Source organism: Halichoerus grypus, chromosome 5, assembly GCF_964656455.1.
Source record: "Halichoerus grypus chromosome 5, mHalGry1.hap1.1, whole genome shotgun sequence".
Classification (NCBI taxonomy): Eukaryota; Metazoa; Chordata; class Mammalia; order Carnivora; family Phocidae; genus Halichoerus; species Halichoerus grypus.
Genome location: NC_135716.1, coordinates 1,157,722 through 1,175,081, shown reverse-complemented (window position 1 = coordinate 1,175,081; position 17,360 = coordinate 1,157,722). Strand labels below are relative to the sequence as shown.

General features: G+C 63.9%; 1 protein-coding gene across 2 annotated transcripts in view; it reads right to left on the bottom strand.

The window, feature by feature from the left end:
* The window catches only part of ZC3H3 (zinc finger CCCH-type containing 3), a 91,035-nt gene that overhangs the window by 50,668 nt on the left and 23,007 nt on the right, over positions 1 to 17,360 (bottom strand). For both annotated transcript variants that reach the window (XM_036105696.2, XM_078071910.1), the window contains exon 4: positions 3,251 to 3,404. In XM_036105696.2, coding sequence (XP_035961589.2) covers positions 3,251 to 3,404 — 154 coding nt within the window. The remainder of the gene's footprint in view (positions 1 to 3,250; positions 3,405 to 17,360) is intronic.

Here is a 17,360-nt window from a genome sequence, read left to right as displayed (position 1 = left end):
GGGGGGGGACTCGCCAAGGCCACTGGCCATTAGCTGCAGGGCGGTGCTGAGCCAGGCTCCGACCCGGCCCTGCTCCAGAGGCTGGGCTGCAGCGAGGCTGAGTTCTGCCCCCTGGCCTTCCTGCTTGCCCAGGGTCCCTGGCGCTCCGCAGGCTCCCCCAGGAAGGCAGCGCTTCCACGCACACACCGCTTCCTCCCTACAGCGCGTGTCTGCAGGAGAGTGCGACCCGGGGCCACCCCATGCCAACGCTGGCACTCTCGGCCTTATTTCCCACCTGTGTTTACCAGCCCCCAACACTGCCGACTGAAGCTTCTAGGGCTGTTGGGGTCTGTCTGCTGCACCCCCCAAGGGTGTACCCCTCTGAGGTGGGTACCGATCAGGAGGTCCGAGGAGGGCTCACGGTCCCTGGGCTCAGGCCGGCTACCTGGCAAGAAGCCCTTTCTCACCACTGCGGCCCTGATCCCATGCTGGCCTGGGCCCAGCCACCAGCCCAACCCCTCCTTCTGCCCAGGGAAAAGTTGAAGAACCTGCAGATGCACAGGGCAGAGGTCAAGGCCACAGCCAAGGCCAGTCGGCCAGAGCCTCCGTGGGGCCTGCTGACCACACTGAGGCAGCTCCCAGCTCTGACACAGCTGAAGGCAGCAGGTGGGTGGGCACCAGACTGGCCACCGGCCCCAGAGACAGGCCCTTTCTGCTGCCTCGACAAGCCAAGCCCAGGCGTGCGCAGCCAAGAGTGAGGGCCAGGCAGCCGCAGGCGGCCGCGCTGCTGAGAAGGCAGCCCCCCAGGGCCCAGCTGACCTTGGGCAAAGGAAGCCCAGCCCGCCAGCAGACACACTTCCCAGGACCTGAGTCACTCGGGCCTCAGCACCCACCACACCCTACCCTGTAGGCCCACCAAGCCCAGCAGCCTGGTCCCCCAAGAATCCAGGGCTCTATGCTCAGCTATGTCCTAGATGCCTGGGGTAAAAGGGTCAGGGCAGACGGAGACCCCGCTGAGCAAAGCCTCCACACACGGCCGCGGCTGACGTGCAGCCATCCTGAGGGGGGGTTCAGCTGTGTCTGCATGCACGGGAAGGTTCTAAGGCCGACAGCACCCAGGAACCTGGCCCAAGCCTGCAGCCATCGAGCACAAGCCAGTGCTATGGGACCTGAGCCGTCTGCACCCAGCACGGCCTGGGAGAGTGCTGCGCACAGCCCCCCAGGGCAGCGCCCTAACCACTCCCACCCGCCAGACCCCCAGGTGGGCCCCCGTGCCAGGGCACCCAGACAGCCACGGCCCTCCCCGCAAGGCAGAGGCCTAAGCACCGTCTTCACCAGGATGAGGACCTTGTGGGGAACAGCGGCCGTACAGGGCTGGCAGCTGCATCTGGGCCCGTCCATTCTCAGTCCGTTCAGCCTGGCCCGTAGCATCCACAGCCCCAGGCTGGCCTCCCCTCACAGCCCAGCCCGCCCACCTGACCCGAGGTCAGACCTCGCATGCCTGCCCACATGGCTCTCTCAGTCCCCACCTGCTCCTCAACTCCCACACTGAGGTGAAGGTGTATTCCCCGTCCCGCTGCTGACTGGGCGGTTCTCCACCTAATGGGCTTGACGTTCCGGCTGGTTATCAGGTGGCTACTGCTTAGGGGGCGCAGCCAGCCACCCCCCTCCCCAGGAGCCCTCCCCCCACAGGGCCTGGCTCCCGCGTCTGCTCGGGGACCCCCGCAGGGCCTAGCAAGCTCAGCGCTGGCCCAGCTGAACCCAAACCCAGGGCTTCCTTGGCAAAAAGCTACACCCCCCCCAGCCACACCCCTGGGGAGAGGCAGGGCCTTGCCGGGGCTGGACGTGGGGCCGGAATGCGGACTGCAGGAGGGGAGGCAGAAGCAAGAATCAATAAATCTGAACCTCATTCACGATGATCTGGGGCTCTTATTAAGTAAATTAATTTAAGTTAATTTAGCTCGATCATGACTCCCGATCACAGTGATTTAGTGAGGGGGAAATTGCATTAGGAAAGGCCATGCTCACTAGATAGGAGAACGGAAGAAAATTAGACCCACTTAGCACTGTGAATTAATATGGAAATAGCAGGTGTAAATTTAACCTTATCGAGAGAGTGAAAATTATCTTCATAAATTTGTAGAAATAGCCCCCAAGATACTTATAAATCTATTTAAAACAAAAATATTACAAAAAGTGCAGTAAAATTAATTTAAAATATACTTCCAGCTATTGCCTCCAGAAAAATCAGCAGCAGGGCCAAGTTTAGTGCCACCTCGTGGTAAGGGAGGAGGGCAGTGCCGGGGTGGGCTAGTCGCCCAGTGCACGTGCCGTGGGCCAGCGGCCGGCACCTCCTTTACGGCCCCAGAGCCCGGCAGCCACTGTCGGGGGGGCTCATGCTGGGCTAGCAGGATGGCCCTGCCCAGGACTAGAGGTGGTCCAGCCCCTTGGAGCACAATGATCCCTTGCTTCACAGCCTCTGGTCAGAAGTGACGTGTCCTAGGGTGCCCACTGCAGCCAAGTGAAGGCCTACGTTCGAAGGAGCTCCCACACTGCTCCCCCAGGCTCCCAGAGGGAGGCGAGGGGACAGAGGGAGGGGGTCTGCCACTTCCTGGTTCCCGCCTACCCGCCAGAGCTATCACCCCTTCCCCCACCTCATCAAAGGAAGGGGCCACACCCCCATGCTGGGTCTCCTGAGGCCCCAAGGCTGAGCAGGCTCACGAGAGGGGCCCCCAACTTCAGTCCCCTAAAGCTGCTGCTCCAACTAGCCCTCCCACTCTGGGCCCGGGGCACCCAGGAGGAAGGAGGAGCTGCCCCCACCCTGCACGCTGTCAGCCAGAAGCGGCCTGGAGTAAGGCTGCAGCACTGGGGGTGCAAGCGGGACCAGTGTGGGGGTGGCACGGAGAGGGCCACAGCCTCCTCTCCTGCCCCGAACAATCAGTATGTCACCGCTTCCAGAGGGCTGCTCACGGCCCAGACTCTGACCAGAAGTTTCTCCGTGAAGGACGCCCAGGTGCAGCCTCAACGGTCTGGACAGTGGTGCCCCCTCGGCCGTCCCCTGCCAGCTAACAGCTTCCTGACAGTGGTGGGGGGCACACGTGTCTGTGCACGCGGCCCACACAGGCTGGCCGTACGTCTGGTGCAGAGACTGCTGAATGGAAAAAATGAGCCCGTTCCTCAGCCAACAAACCGTGGACCCGGCACTTACGAGCGGCAAGCTCAGCCCCCAACAGGCCCCGGGCCCGTGGCAGCCTGGAGGAGGGCCTCCTACCTGGACAGGGAGAGCCGCCGTGCCCTCCAGGAGGGCAGGGACAGGGGTAACTGGGGGGCGTTGAGAGGAGATACTGGGGTCTTCTTGACGATGCGGTAGCGGGTCTTGATCACCTTGCTGGTGGGAGGGGTCCGCGGGGTGTGCAGACTGGATGCTGCGGAGAAAACCCACACAGATGTGGTCAGTGGAGGTCAGCAGGGCCCCCTCTCGCTCCCCCAGGCCCTCCCCCCGTGGCATACACACGTCCCAGGGCTGCAGGAGAGCTGGGCCCAGGCCTGGAGTCCTGAGACGCAGGGCAGCGGGCACGCGCAGGGCACCGGGGACACGCGGTGATGGGGGCAGGGCAAGCAGCAGCCAAGACTCCGCGGGCCAGCCGACGAGGGCAGCTGGAGCCCCTCAACAGGCAGCACTGAAGCCCCCAGACTCGGGGCTGGCCCCAGTCTCCAGGGCTTCCCGTGGGCAGCGAGGAGGGGACCTCGGGCGGGTCCGGGAGGCCAGGGGTGCAGAGTGCTCACCTCCCTCACTGGACAGCCCCCCCAACAAGCTCACGCAGATTTATGTATCTAATCACCACTGTTTTCATAACATCTTGCAGGGTGATGAATGCCACAGCTTTTCTTCTTGCTGAATGTTTCATGCAATTAACAGGAATCTGTTTTGCCCGAGTTCCCTTCCACTTGATAGCCGGCAATTTCTCCACAGCTTCGAGGAATGTACCTAATTGCCCGGCTCTCATAATATACAGCTCTAACTGCCCAGATAATTAAAGCGAGTGCGGCGTGGGACGCAGGCGCTAAAGCCTCATGACCCACCCCACGGCCAGCAGCCTCTCCGGAAGCTCCCCTCTCGGACAGGCGCTGGGACCCAGGCTCCCTGCGGGCTCCTCCCGGCTCCATCCAACCTGCCTGCACAGCACCCGGGAGCTCCGCTTGGAAGGGAGGCTGCCAGCAGGACCCCAGCAGTGGGTGGTTCCCCAGGGCCCCCACCACAGAGACGTCCTCACGAGGAACTGACCCAGACACCACAGCCAGGCGGCCGGGCCATGGGTGCCAGACGCGGCCACCAGGAAAACGCACGCAGTCTCGCTGCTAGAGCGCCAGCACCAGGGTGGGCCCACAACCCTCTGGACGAAGTGTGCGCGGGGTCCAGGATGGCCCAGGCATGCGGAGGCCCCAAACCCACAGATCCCCTGCTGACTCTGCCTAGTGCCGGCCACTCGGCTCCTCTGACAGCATGGGCCGTGACCTCTGCCTGCTCCCCGGGCCCCAAGGATGCGCCCTCCCAGCACCCACAAAAACCCCAACCCGGACTGGGAACCTCCCCATTACCCGCCCACAAGGAGGTGTTACGGGTCTACAAACAGCACCTAAAAATCTTCCTCCGGAGCCCTAGACCCAAAAGACCTCTCGCCCACAGCCAGGCCCCTGAATCAGCACCTTGGCCCACAGACCCCCCTCTCCAGGCTCGTCCAGCCCGCCAGAACCCACTGTACCCCGGGGAACACCTGGCCAGGAGCAAACAGGACGAGCCTACCCTGTAGGCACCACCACACCTGCACAGCAAGGAAGTGGCTGGTAACTGGCACCACGCCTCCTGGTCCAGATGTCAGAAGAGCCCCTCCTTCAAGTGTCCCCCCACCCTCTGCCAGGGCTCCCATCCACCCACATGGCAAGGCTGGGACACAGCGTGGTTCAGAGCCCTCCTGAGTGCCCCCAGACCAGAGGGCCTACCCCTGCTGCCAGACCAAGGAGGATGTGGAGGTCCCTTGCACCTGTAAGGGGGTGGACGTGGGGCTTCAAGGCCCACAGAGTGCCAGGAGCAGGGCAGAACTCTGGTCCCCGGACTGGAGGCAGGGACCCACAGCAGCTGCCCACCAAAGGGAGCCATGACACATGCAGGTGAGGCCGGGCCAGACCCCCAGCAACAGGAGAGGTCCCCCTCCCCCACTTGTCTGTCTCTCCTTCATTCTTCCTCCCTCCAAAAGCAGCAGCTCTGGGGAGTCAGGGAGAAAAAAGCAGCTCAGCAAACGCAAAGGGCGACATGGCATCACCGGGGACACCTGGTCTTGCTGAGCGATCAAACTGAGCAGATCTTTAGCTCTGGGCACCCCACACACACTTGGGACATAGGGCAGAGCCCAGCATACAGTGGGGCATCAGTAGATAAATGTTTGCGGAATTGAGTTTTCCAAGTCTTACAAGCAAGGATAGACCAAAGAAAATCAATAACAGCTTGTTCCAACTACGAGACTGCCTTTAAGTCATCCAAGCCCCCAGCTAACCTCACCGCCTCCCTGCTCCTGCAGCCCTTGCATCTGGACAGCACATCTGCCTGTAGACCCCGACCGCGGCTCAAGGGCCTCCCAGGGCAGCCACCACCTGCCGCTCGGGGATGCAGGTGCCCGCCCCCCCCAGAGCCGCACAAGCCTGGCTCTGCAGCCGGATTCCTGCTTGGGGGCACTGCTGCCTCACCACCCTCATCCCCTTCCTCCTGAGCACAGGGAACCCTGAGCCTGGCCCAGCTCTGCTCCCCTCTTCCAAATGCACAACACTACCACCTCCTCCAGGAAGCCCCCAGCCCCCATGCCCAAGGGCCTGGACTCTGCATTCAAGTTAACAGGCTGCGGTACTTATAATACACTCCTGCACAGGGCACCTGGGTGGCTCAGTCCTTAAGCATCTGCCTTCGGCTCAGGTCATGATCCCAGGGTCCTGGGATCGAGTCCCGCATCGGGCTCCCTGCTCGGTGGGAAGCCTGCTTCTCCCTCTGCCTCTGCTCCTGCTTCTCTGCCTACTTGTGCTCTCTGTCAAATAAATAAATAAAATCTTCAAAAAAAAATACATTCCTGCATAGTGCAGGCCTACTGTGAAGTCAATTTTTTGCTTAACTTACTGCATTTTACTTATTAGTGCCCAATTACCATTTCTAGGAAAACACAGAGTAATAAAGCAGACCTCTCACAAGGCCGACTAGCATCAGTTCCTTCACATTGGCCTCTGTTTGGCCGCCACCCCCGTGGTCCCGAGAAGCGGAAGGGGGAGGAGAGGGCACAGCAGCCCACGCCCTGCCCCCACAGTGGCCTGCATGCCACTCCTGGTCCCCGTCTCTCCTCGACAGGCAGCGTGGACACAGGCAGTGGAAGTGCTCATGACAGTGAGCCCAGGGAGACCTGTCCAGGGCGGCCCTGCCGAGGGCAGAGAGAGAGACGGGCGGTGTGCCCCCACGGCCAACAGGTGCAGGGGAGCAGGAAGCCAGGACAGGAGGGAGCGAGGGCCCCGCTCCAGCGCGGAGGTAGCGGCTGGCACGGGCAGGCCGAGAGGCGGCGTCCCCACGGTGCAGGTGCCCAGGCCTCGCCCCGACCCTGAGGCTGCGGAAGCTGCCCCAGCGCAGCCCGCCACTCCTCCCGGCTGGCGGACGGCTTGTGTAGATAATCATGTTATTTAGATAGGATGTGGGTTTAATTCCCTTCATTACAGACTCCCAGGGTTGTAATTTTTTTTCTCCGCATGATGTATTCCCTGTGGCACATTTCACTCAAATCAAACCCTTCGCGCCTTTATTGCCAACGAGGCCCGGGCGCCGCGTTATCAGGCCCACACACACAGCCCTCTCCGCCCTGCCGTGCAGAGGTCACTTCTAATGACTAATCGATCTCATTAGCTTTCCTAATTAAAAACTTTACTACCGCAATGGAAGACAAACTACAAAAAAACTGCTGGCATCATATTTGAGTGGGATATGAGCCCATCTATCAGCAGAGCCCGCGCGCCTGCAGTCGGCCCAGGGGCCAGCCTCGCCACGTTCCCGTGCTCAGGGGCCCTGCGCGGGGTGGGGGGGACAACGGTGCCACCAGGGGCCTTCCTGTGCACCAAGCACAGGTGCAACACATACAGGCAGGCCTGCTGTCAGGGAGGAGGCCACCGAGGCCCAGAGTGCCTGGGACCCGTCCGGTGGCCGAGCCCCATGTGTACCGCCCTCTGTGATCCAGCTTGTGATCCAGCTGCAGAAGCACGGAGCCCGCCAGCCCCTGGCCAGCCCCTCCCAGGGCCGCCAGGCACTGGGCGACGGCAGAGAAGGGAGGGCCACGGCAATCTGCAGCAATCGTCTGCAGCAATCCCGGGCCCCAGCTCGCCCAGCCCCCCTCCTCAGACAAGCCACCAGATGGCAGAGCCCATCAGACGGAGGTCACGGCTCGCTCGCTCTCTGTTAGCGCAGAGCAGGAGTTGAGATGGAGTTCAGATTTTTATGGAACTTCAAAGGGCAATAACTGGATAGAAAATGAGTTGCTAATTTCACAATTGTTTAATGAATAAGAAGATAAAGGCTCTGTGCAAAGACCTGCCTGAAGATGCGACCAGCAGGGGAGGGAGTGTCCAAAACGGGCCCGGCCAACCCAGGCCCACGTGAGTGTCCCCTGTAGTGTGTGGCTGTCCGTGTCTGGCTCCCTTGGGAAAGGCCTGCTGGGGAGGGGCAGGGACCACGTGTCCCAGGCCCCACAGCTTCCTGCCCCCCGCCTCCAGCAACGGGCCATAGATGGGAGCTCCAGAGCCCAGAAGCAGGCCAACTGAGCCACAGGCTGAGGGCGCCATAAGAAGGTGGCAGATCAGTCCACAGCTGGGCTTCCCAGCCCGTTCCAGAAGGCCATCCCCTGAGCCTCCGAGGACCAGGCCGCATGAGGAGGCAGCTGGGCTGCTGCTGGCTGAGGCACAGCCCGAAGGCTCGGCCGCCTCTGGCCCTTCATCCCAGCTGGGGGACGGGACCGCCGAGCAGAAAGCCAGTGACCGACACTCGAGCACAGGCTTCACCGGAATCAGCCATACGGGACGCCCGTGCTAGCAGAGCAGGGCTGCACAGACCCGTATACGGAGCGTGCAATCTGCCTACGAACCCAGCTATGCTCCTGAAGGAGGGGCACCTCTCGGGGCCATGGCAGGGTGGCGGGGGAGAGAGACCCCTGACTGAGGATGGGGAGCCAGGCTGCTGGGGACGCCGAGCCAGAAGGGCCTTCCACTGGCCCCAGCTCCCTGGTGCACAGTCCGCTGAGACCCCCCTCCCTGTGCGTACCGCCTGGTCTGCCCTCCACAAGGGCAACGCTGACACGTCAGCGCCTCCACACGGCCCAGGCCCTTCGCTGGCTGAAGACTGTTCTAAAAGGCCGCATCGTGGCTCAGCGTCTCAGAAGCCACACCGATCGCTCTTCTGCCACATAAACCATCCTCCGCTCCGGTCGGCTCAGGTCACAGCTGGCCTGTCCGTGTGTCATCAGCCAGCAGTGCCCCCACCGCCCGCAGCCCCTCACTGGGATGGGCACAGGGGCCCCTACCTGACCAGGACCCATGGGTGCCAATTACAGGCAACCTCCATACGCCCAAACTCGCTCTTCCATGGTCTGAAAGGTCTTTCTTCCACGGCAGTTTTGGATGAGGTGCAACTTTGGCCCAGCCCAGGATCTGGCCCTGGTGTCCTCAACCCTGGGAGAGGGACAGGGAGTTCTGGCATAAGGCAGACGAGAGGGGACAGAGCAGGCAGGGTGTCGAGCCCCGGGAACCAGCCCAGGCCCCTCCTTGGCAAAGATGCGGGACGGCACCTGGCAGCGGGGCTGCTGGTGCACCCCGGAGAGAGGCCAGGAGGCCCGTGCGAGTGCCCGGGAAGCTGAAAGCTGACGGGGTGGGGCACACCCACGGCCCTCCCCCCCGCCAAGGCCTCTTCCTTGGGCACTGTCCCTCAGTGCCCACAGCCTTCGGGGCGGGCCCTGGCCATAATCCTGTTCTCCAGCAAGAGCAAGACTCTCAGATCAGCTGCCTGCTTACAGCTGTGACTGCACTGGATGGTGATCAGTGTGCAAAGGGGTGCACACCACAGGCGGGACCCCCCAGGAAGCACCCCCAGCAGTGACACCGCCGGCCTGGGAGGAGGAGGAGGGGCCTGAGCGGGGTCCAAAGAGAGGGGACAACATGGCCACAGGCTCTAGGCAGTGCTCCGGCTTCTGGCAGAAGTGGGGAGGTGGACTGGGGGGCTACTGGGAACCCAGGGAGGAGTTGGCTAGCATGGGGTCTGGGCCCGCCCTGCATTGCCTCAAGGTTGGCAAAAGGCTCATACCTGCGGCCAAGGCCTCACCCTGCTCCCAGACTCTGCGCCACCCCAGGGACAGTGACAGGGATGGACGGGGGGCCAGGTGGGGCCAAGCAGGACAGGTGGGTCCAGACACTGGGTGGGCAACAAGGAGCCCACAGAGCCTGAGCTGGGGAAGGGTCTCCAGAGAGCCAGTGGGGGGACTGAGCCCAGGCAGGCTCCGGGCACCTGGCTCAAGATGCATCACCCCGCCCTCCGGGGCCCTTACCTTCCCACCCTTATTTGACGGGGGATGCGGCAGAGGCAGGTGCAGGTCAGCCCAGACGCCCCTGGTCTTCTCGGCGGCAGGAGGTGCACCGGTGTCCACTTTCCCCCTGGCCACAGGCAGGCCGCACAATGGGCATGAACCCATGTGCCAGAGCAACCAGGCAGGACCCCGCGGGGCTGGGCTCGGTCAGGCAGCCCCTCCCAACAACGGCGGGGTTGCACTCTTGGGAAAACAGCCGCACAAACACCAACAGAAGAGGAAGCACACATTTCTCAGAAGCCTTCAACAGGGAGTGCTGTTCTCACATCTGAAACCCTCCGTGCATCTGAGCTGTTGCAGAGTCTCGAGCCTGGCAGGACGGCCGTGCCCACCACGAGAACCCGAGCAAAAGCCGCAGGAGGTTCTGTCTGCCCCGGGGCGGGGAGGCCCTGCCAGGAGGGGCATAGCTGCCTGCACCTCTCGGCCGCGGGCTAGGACCCGGAGCACCTCCTGGGACGCGCGGCAGCCCGGGCAGCACCCCTGGTCACAGCGAGGCCCGGCCCAGCGGAAGGGCTGTCAGAGTAAACAGCCAGGTGTGCCTGCCCCTCTAGACACCGCCCATCCACCAGGGCATTTCTGGCAGTGGACCTCATCTGAGCTGTCCCTGCGGCTACCCCCATGGTCCTGGAGATGGTGACACCAGAGCTGCATCTGGGGGTGAAAGGGCCTGAGACTCCTCGGAGGGGCGGGCAGGGCCAGAGGCCACCAGCAAGGGCTCCGTGGATGCCACTGCAGGAAGCAGCCAGAAGAAAGGCCCTGTGGGGTGCAGGCTCTGGTACTTGGGTGCCGGGCAGGGGGTTCCCAGGATCGCCCTCCCACTCCCCAGCCCACTGAGGCTCAGGCCAGTTTCTGCCCGGTCTCTCAGGAGCTGCCAAGGGAGAGCTGGCCTGGGGGCGGCCTCAGCAACTCTGCACCCCACTCTCTGCAGCACGCCACCCAGCCCGGCCCACTCTGCCCTTGGCACCGGGGCGTGCGCACCATGTGTGGTCATTTCCTGCTCATGTGGCCTGGCTGCCAGCGCCCCCAGACCCACCAGGGCCCTCACACCACAACCCCAGACCCTTCAGTTCTGCACTTAGCCAGGATGGATGTGTCCAGACGCAGGGCTAGGGGCCTCAGATGGCCCCCCGTCTCCGTGCTACTGGGAGATTAGCAGCTAGAAGGGGATCCTGGGGAAGGACACCAACAGCCCAGTCTCTACTGACGCTGGTGAGGTGGGGGCACAGGCAACACCACCTGCCCCTGGCTTGGGGCGAGCAGCAGGGTTCTGCCAGGACCCTGACCAACAGCCTGGCCGTCTCTGCCCCCGGGCTGGGCTGCCCCTCTTCCCCCGTCCCCCAGCCCTACCACACGGCAAAGATTCGGCAAAGGGCCCCAGGCAACTGCACGGGCAGCTCGACCCCAGGAAGCCCGCGGGGCTCTTCTGCAGACCAGGGTACTCAGCCATGGGCAGAACCCACCCAGCTGGGTCCCACTCAGACAGCGAAACCTCTGCTGCGAGACAAGGTCGACGTGGCGCCCACAGAGCAGGGCAGGCTCTGGTGACAAGAGCGGGAGGTGGGAGCTATGCTTAGCTCGCGTCAGAGGGACAGCCTGCTGGGCAGCCAACCTTCCAGAAAGAAAACACGGCCCGCGCTCACCACATGGCTCTCACCCGGCCCGGGCTCACCCTGCCCGATTTGCGGCCAGCTCCCGAGCAAGCTGTTTGCTGACGAGGCCAGGCCGACAGAGCAACCCCCAAGGGAAGCTCCCCAGAGGACTCAGCTGCGTGCGCAGCAGACAGGGAAGGCCTCCCGGCCCTGAGGGTCCAAGCCTTGTCCAGGGGTCCCCCGGACAGGTGCTGGGCAGGTGACAGCAGCACCCACACTAGCCCCACCATACGTCTCTCTGCCGCGGAGGTGAGCTGTACGGCACCCCCAGGGCTCAAGGCGAGGGAACCCGGCCAAGGGCACGCACGCTGAAGGGCCAGGAGCAGAGCCGTGCAGAAACCTCTTCCTGGGGGCCTGGACCTCCCAGCCGAAGGGTTTCTTCTTTGTCTCTGGAGTGGCCACTGCCTGAGGCGGCTTCCCTGTGGACGGTTCTTTCAGCTGCTACTTTCCACCTTGCTGCGGCCTGGTATTCAAAATCAGCGTACGGCTGGGTTTCGTTTCTCTCGCTAGTCTGATGATCTTCGCCTTCTAATTGAGTACACAGTTCAGTGCACTTGGTGCGGGAAGTAGGACGTCTGGGTCCACACCTACACCTTACTACACCCGCGTGCAGCCTCTCAAGTGCTGCCCAGGGCCTACCAGGTGGCGTCTGAGCCTCCCGGACCTGCAGGCCCGGCAGCCCACGACTTGAGCACCAGCGGGACCCCCGCACCGGCCTCCCCAAGCCCTGTCTGCACACTACTCTGTAATGAGACAAGAAGCAGGGAGGTTCCCTTCATCTGTCCTTCTGGTCAGCGTCCCTGACCTCTTTAGCATCCCCTGCCCGTCTGCAGCCAGGCTCAGCTGTGGTATCTACCACCCACCCCACAAATGCACACCCCTCTCCTGGACGCCGGGGTGCTCAGGGAACCTCTGCTGCCCCCCCACCCCCGGCTGCCTCAGACACAGTGGCTTAGAGAGTGCCCCGGGCTCCCTGCCGGGATGGCCAAAGGCTGCTCCCAGCTGCTCGCTAACGGGCCAAGCAGGGACGCGCGCACTCCCGCCGCGTGGCCTCCCAGCCGCCTTCACTGGAGCTGGTGAGGGTCGCACTGGGCCCCTCAGGGCGCAGCGAGGGGTGTAGGAGATGAGTACTGATGAGCACCACTTCCCACCCATCAAGCGTGAAGCCAGCTGCCTGCAGGTGGGCCACACAGCCGGGAGGCGAGCGCTGGCAGACGACGGGCCCCACGCTGCCTGAACAGAAGGAGCTTCCACAAGACGCTCAGCCTCTCCCCACCCACCCCCGCCCCAAGCCCCCAGCCCTCCAGCCCCCTTTGCTGTTGGCAGGGCAGCGCCCAGTACCCAGGCAGGGTTGGCGGTGGCCAGCGCTGGTGGCATATCCTTGTCAGAAGTGCCCTCTGTGCCCTCATGCCCTCCACACAGGGCACACAACGCCCAGCGCACGGCAGAGCTGACGGGGCACGTCGGACCCTCAGTGCACAGATGCAGGAAGGAGCCCAGGCTGGGGAGCCAAGGGGCCTCTGCCCAGTGTCCCTCAGGAAGGACAGAACAGGGGCCCAACTCCCAGGAACACCAGCCAGGCAAACGGCTGCCGGGAGGCCACGTCCCTCCATCCCGTGAAGACCGCTCCAAACGTGCCTCCAGACCTCCACCTGTCCTCTCACACACGTGCCCCGTTCGCTTGGCGGCGCCTGGGGTCCACCTGGCCTGGAGGGTCCCAGCCCAGGCCCCGCAGGTGCAGGGAGCACACAGGGGACAGGGCTCGGCCCTCATGCCCCCACCGTGAGCACAGAGCCGGAACAGAGCAAAGCCCCCGCCCCGTGAGCAGGTATTCATGTGCTTGCAGGGGCCCGTCCATTTCTCCAAACGAGGCGTGACAGCAGCCCAGGCAGAAGGCAGCGGATGCCCCGCCCCGCGCTCGCACGGCGGGAGCTGCCAGGGACGGAGCTCTAACAAGCTTCAGTAGTGGGATGACTGGAATCACAAAGTATGAATTTTTATGAGCCTAATAAATCACTCCACTTTTCCTGTGTTTGATGGTTCCCAGCCCTTCGAATGCTGGAAAAGCCCGGCTGCCCCGAGATGGTCCGGCCCTTGTCCCCAGCCGTGGCTGCGAACAGGGAGACCCTCCCAGGCACTGAAGATGCTCCCGCTCTGCACCCCGAGCCCACTGGACGTCAGCGCTCCCAAGGGCTCGTCGGGAAGCCCTCGGGGAGGCTCTGCCGCCCCTCTGCTCGGAGACCAGCCTGCAGAAGTCCCAGCCAGAACCAGCACGGACGGGGCGGCATCAGGAGGACGTACGGGCAGGAGGACCCCAGAACCTGCGAGAGGGGCGTCTGACGGGCAGCGGCCCACCTGCACCCCTGCCACCAGCCTCCCTGCAGCACTGTCCCCTCTGAGCCGGGGGCGGGCCGCTGACACACAGTTACCGATGATCAAATCACAGAGGCAGCCCGACAGGCCGTGCGTCACCGAGCAGCGTGGGCAGCTCGCTGATGACAAACCACCGCTGTCAGCTGCCTGTCCCCCAGCGGGCCGTGTTCGCTGTTGTCCCACACTACCTGGTGTTTAATGACAACACTGTCAGCCCAAGACGCGGCGCCACGGACTGTCAGGGCCCTATTAGAGGAAAGATTGAGACCCTACTCTTCTTAAACTCACTCAAGCAACACAAGCCGCTAGTTCCTATAATTACTGTGCGCGAGCCATCGATCGTGCCGACACCTGACCCGTCTGTATAAAATGGGAGTAGTTTGCTCCGTGACAGTCACTATAGATTATGGGGTGGGTCGTCCCTCCCCTTTTAACCACGGTGCTACAGAGGAAGGGGGAAAGTGAGCGCTTCTCACCACCCACCCCCCAGCCCCCCGCACGGGGCTCAGGGCGCAGGGAAGCCCTGCCCATCCCTGGGGGGCCAGGAAGCACCCCTCCCCCACACCGGGAAGGTCAAGGTGGCTGCGTGGCAGGCAGCTAGGGGAATCCAGGCGGGGAGAAAACGTCCCGGCCAGGCACTTCAAGGGAGGGCGCTGGCTCTGCAGCAGGAAGACGCCTCCCCCACCCCGGGACCCCCCTTCACAGAGAAGGAACACGGCTGGGAAGCATGCTGGGGAGCAGTGTCCGCCGTGACGCCCTCCCCCAGCAGACCCAGGCAGCCCGCTCCCCGAGGTGCCCCGGCTGACCCTGGTCAGAGCAGCTAGGCCAGGACGTCCTGGGACTGGGGAACCCTTAACCCGTCTGCAGCACTCGGGCTCCAGCTCATGGAACCCAGCCCCTGCACCAAGGGCAGGACCTCCTCTGGCCCAGCAGGCCCTGGCGGGACCGCAGCACCCCAGGGCAGCATGTGGGGGTACGTGGGTACGTCAGCACCAGCGCCTCCAGGCCGCACACGGGCCGCACACGCGGGGGCAAGCAAGAGCTCGGGAACCGGCCATGCCGCATGCGGGGTCCTGGGGCTCGGCTCCAGCCTCACGGAGGCGGAGCTCATGACCAGGGGACCCACCCCACGCCCCTCCTCCCCGTGGCCCCGGGTCATAGGACGGGCCTGTGCCCTCCTGCGCTCAGAGCCCAGCCCTGACCTCAGCGACCCTGGGGACCCCTCAACCCTTCTGAGGCCAGCCTGCTGCTACTGCCCACGTGCAGCCCTCCGGGTCCAGCGCCACGGGGCCCCTGGAGCACAAGGACCAGCCCCCAGGCTGACTCCGGATTCGCTTCAGCCCATGGTACTCGGGGTCAGTTGTCCACAGTCAGAGACCGAGCCAGGCCAGCCCACTCCACAGCCCCTGCTTTTAAGGTGGCCTGAGGTCCATGTACTACTCACGTGGGATCAAGTGGCCAGGGCCAGGAAAAGGTTTCAGAAGAGAACACTGAAAATACAAAGCTTTAAAAGCGACTGAAGCCAGGGAAGAGGCCTGAGAAGGAGCAGACTCAGCACAGGGAGAGCTACCCAGAGCCGCGGACCCCGGCTCCCCGGCCTCACGCAGGCCGGCCTCTGACGAAAGGCCGTCCCCAGGAAGCGCCAACTCCGTCCTGTCCCTCAGAAAGTTCTGGCAGGAACTTGCTCGTTCATTCATTCAACAGATTTTTGGCAAGACCCGCTATGCCCTAGGAAAACGGCAGGGAGCACAGCGGGCCCACCCCCCCACGGCCGGTGAGCCTCCCCTGAGCCCCTGCCAGGGAGGAAGGGACCCCCAGGGCACACACCAGAAGAGGCAGTAGCAGCACCTACAAGCCCGGCCCTGAGCACCCGTGGGGTCCCTTCCAGGGCCCAGCCTGCACAAGGTCCCCCCCACAACCCAAGAGTTACGGGGCTCTGGGGCCAGCACCGCAGGAAGTACCGGACTCCTCTCGAGACAGCCCCACTCGGTGTCTGACACAGGGCTCAAATGACCCGCAGTCCCGCCTGCCTGATGCCAACTGCGCTCCCTCCCGCCCACTGCAGGTCTCCTTGCCTGGCAGGACCCAGTGCCGGCAGTCTGTCCTCCCTGTGATCCAGGTGGGACCAAGCGCAGAGCTGGGGGCTGCCCGCCGGGCCCCCGTGCAGGTAAACACAGAGCTGACCCCAGCACCTCCTTCCCAAGGACCATGCTCAGCCTGGCTCCCTACACCGGCCAGGGGACAGGGCTCGAAGCCAGCCCAGCAGGAGAGGCCTGGGGCAGGCCAAGGTCCTACCCCAAGGCCTCCTGCCTATGCCATGGCTAGGGCTCACGTGCCCTGTGCAGGGGCCTGAGGCCCCAGCCCTAACTGCCAAGGCGGGACCAGGTGTCAGCAAACACCTAACCCCACGCTGGGCCGCCCAGTGTGTGCTCTCTGCCCTCACAAAATGGCCAGTCCTCTGTCGTCTCTGCACCCCCTTCCACTTGAGGGCCTGGCCCACCCAGGGCCAGGAAGGTCAGGGGAGACAGCCTGGAAGGTACAAAGTCATTCACTTCCTTCTCAGCTAGGCTGAAACCCCAGGAGACCAGAGGCTCTGGAGACCAATGTGGAGGGGTCCCAAGTCCCCCAGAGAGAGGTGAGGGACCATGTCCACTCTCACCAACACCACCAAGGCCACTCGAGCCAGGCCAGTCCAGCCAAGGGGACAGAGCCTGGCCCACGGAAGGGAGGCCCACCTAGCCCACCCTGGTATCTGCTGCTGGGGGACTTCTGGGTGGGCAGGAAAGTGCTGGGAAGTGCCCACCACTCCCAGAAGATGGACAGACGACCCCACGTTCTGAGCCACGATTGATGGGGAAAGGGCCAGTTCCCTGTCCCGGGTGCAGGGGGCAGGTGAGGTGCAGAGCACACCCTGTCCTCCCCGTGACTGCGGACAGCGATTCTCACCGCGAAGCCGCTGATGCCACACTGCCCACTGGGTAGGAAGGGCACGCACGGAGCCTGCCTCCTCCCTGCTGAGCCCCTGTCCTCTCCCACAGGGGTGGGAGCACACAGAGGGGAAGCCGCCCTAGCAGAGCCGGCAGCCCCCAGCCCGCAGGGTGAGCCGTACAGCCCCATGGGTATATGACGGGCACTGGGCTCCAGCCGTCCCAGGGAACTGCAGCTTTGTGAGGGCCAGCCACCCAGGCCCGGGGGCCCTTCTTCCAGCCTGACTTCACCCGGGCAAGGCCTGACCAGATTCCACGGGAGCTGGGAAGCTGCCAGGTGGCCTGCGGTCCCAGCTCCCAGTGTAGCCCAAGGCCTCTTGCAAGGGCACAACGTCCTGCTCACCCCAGCCGGGCCTTCTCTCAGGGTCCCTCCCCACTGCTTCCTGAGTCATGGCTGAAGAGAGACGCCTGCCAGGGACCCTGGAAACAACCCCTCTAGAACAAACAGCAGCCGCTCACAGAAAACCGCGTGCCCCCCTCACAAAACCCAGGCTGCCAGGCTGGCCTTAGCCGGACTAGCACTGGTGGTACCAGCCTGGCGGGTGGCACCCTGTCGTGCTCCAGGATGGCCCACCTCTCTCCCCGGGGCCCTCCAGCCACAGCGCAGGGCGGAAGCCCCGCAGCCGGCCGCAGTGCCCGCCTCAGCGATGGCTCCCCAGCAGAGGCCCGGCAGGAGCCAACGTAAGGGCGGGGGGCAGCTGCAGGAGGCTCCTCCTAAAGGC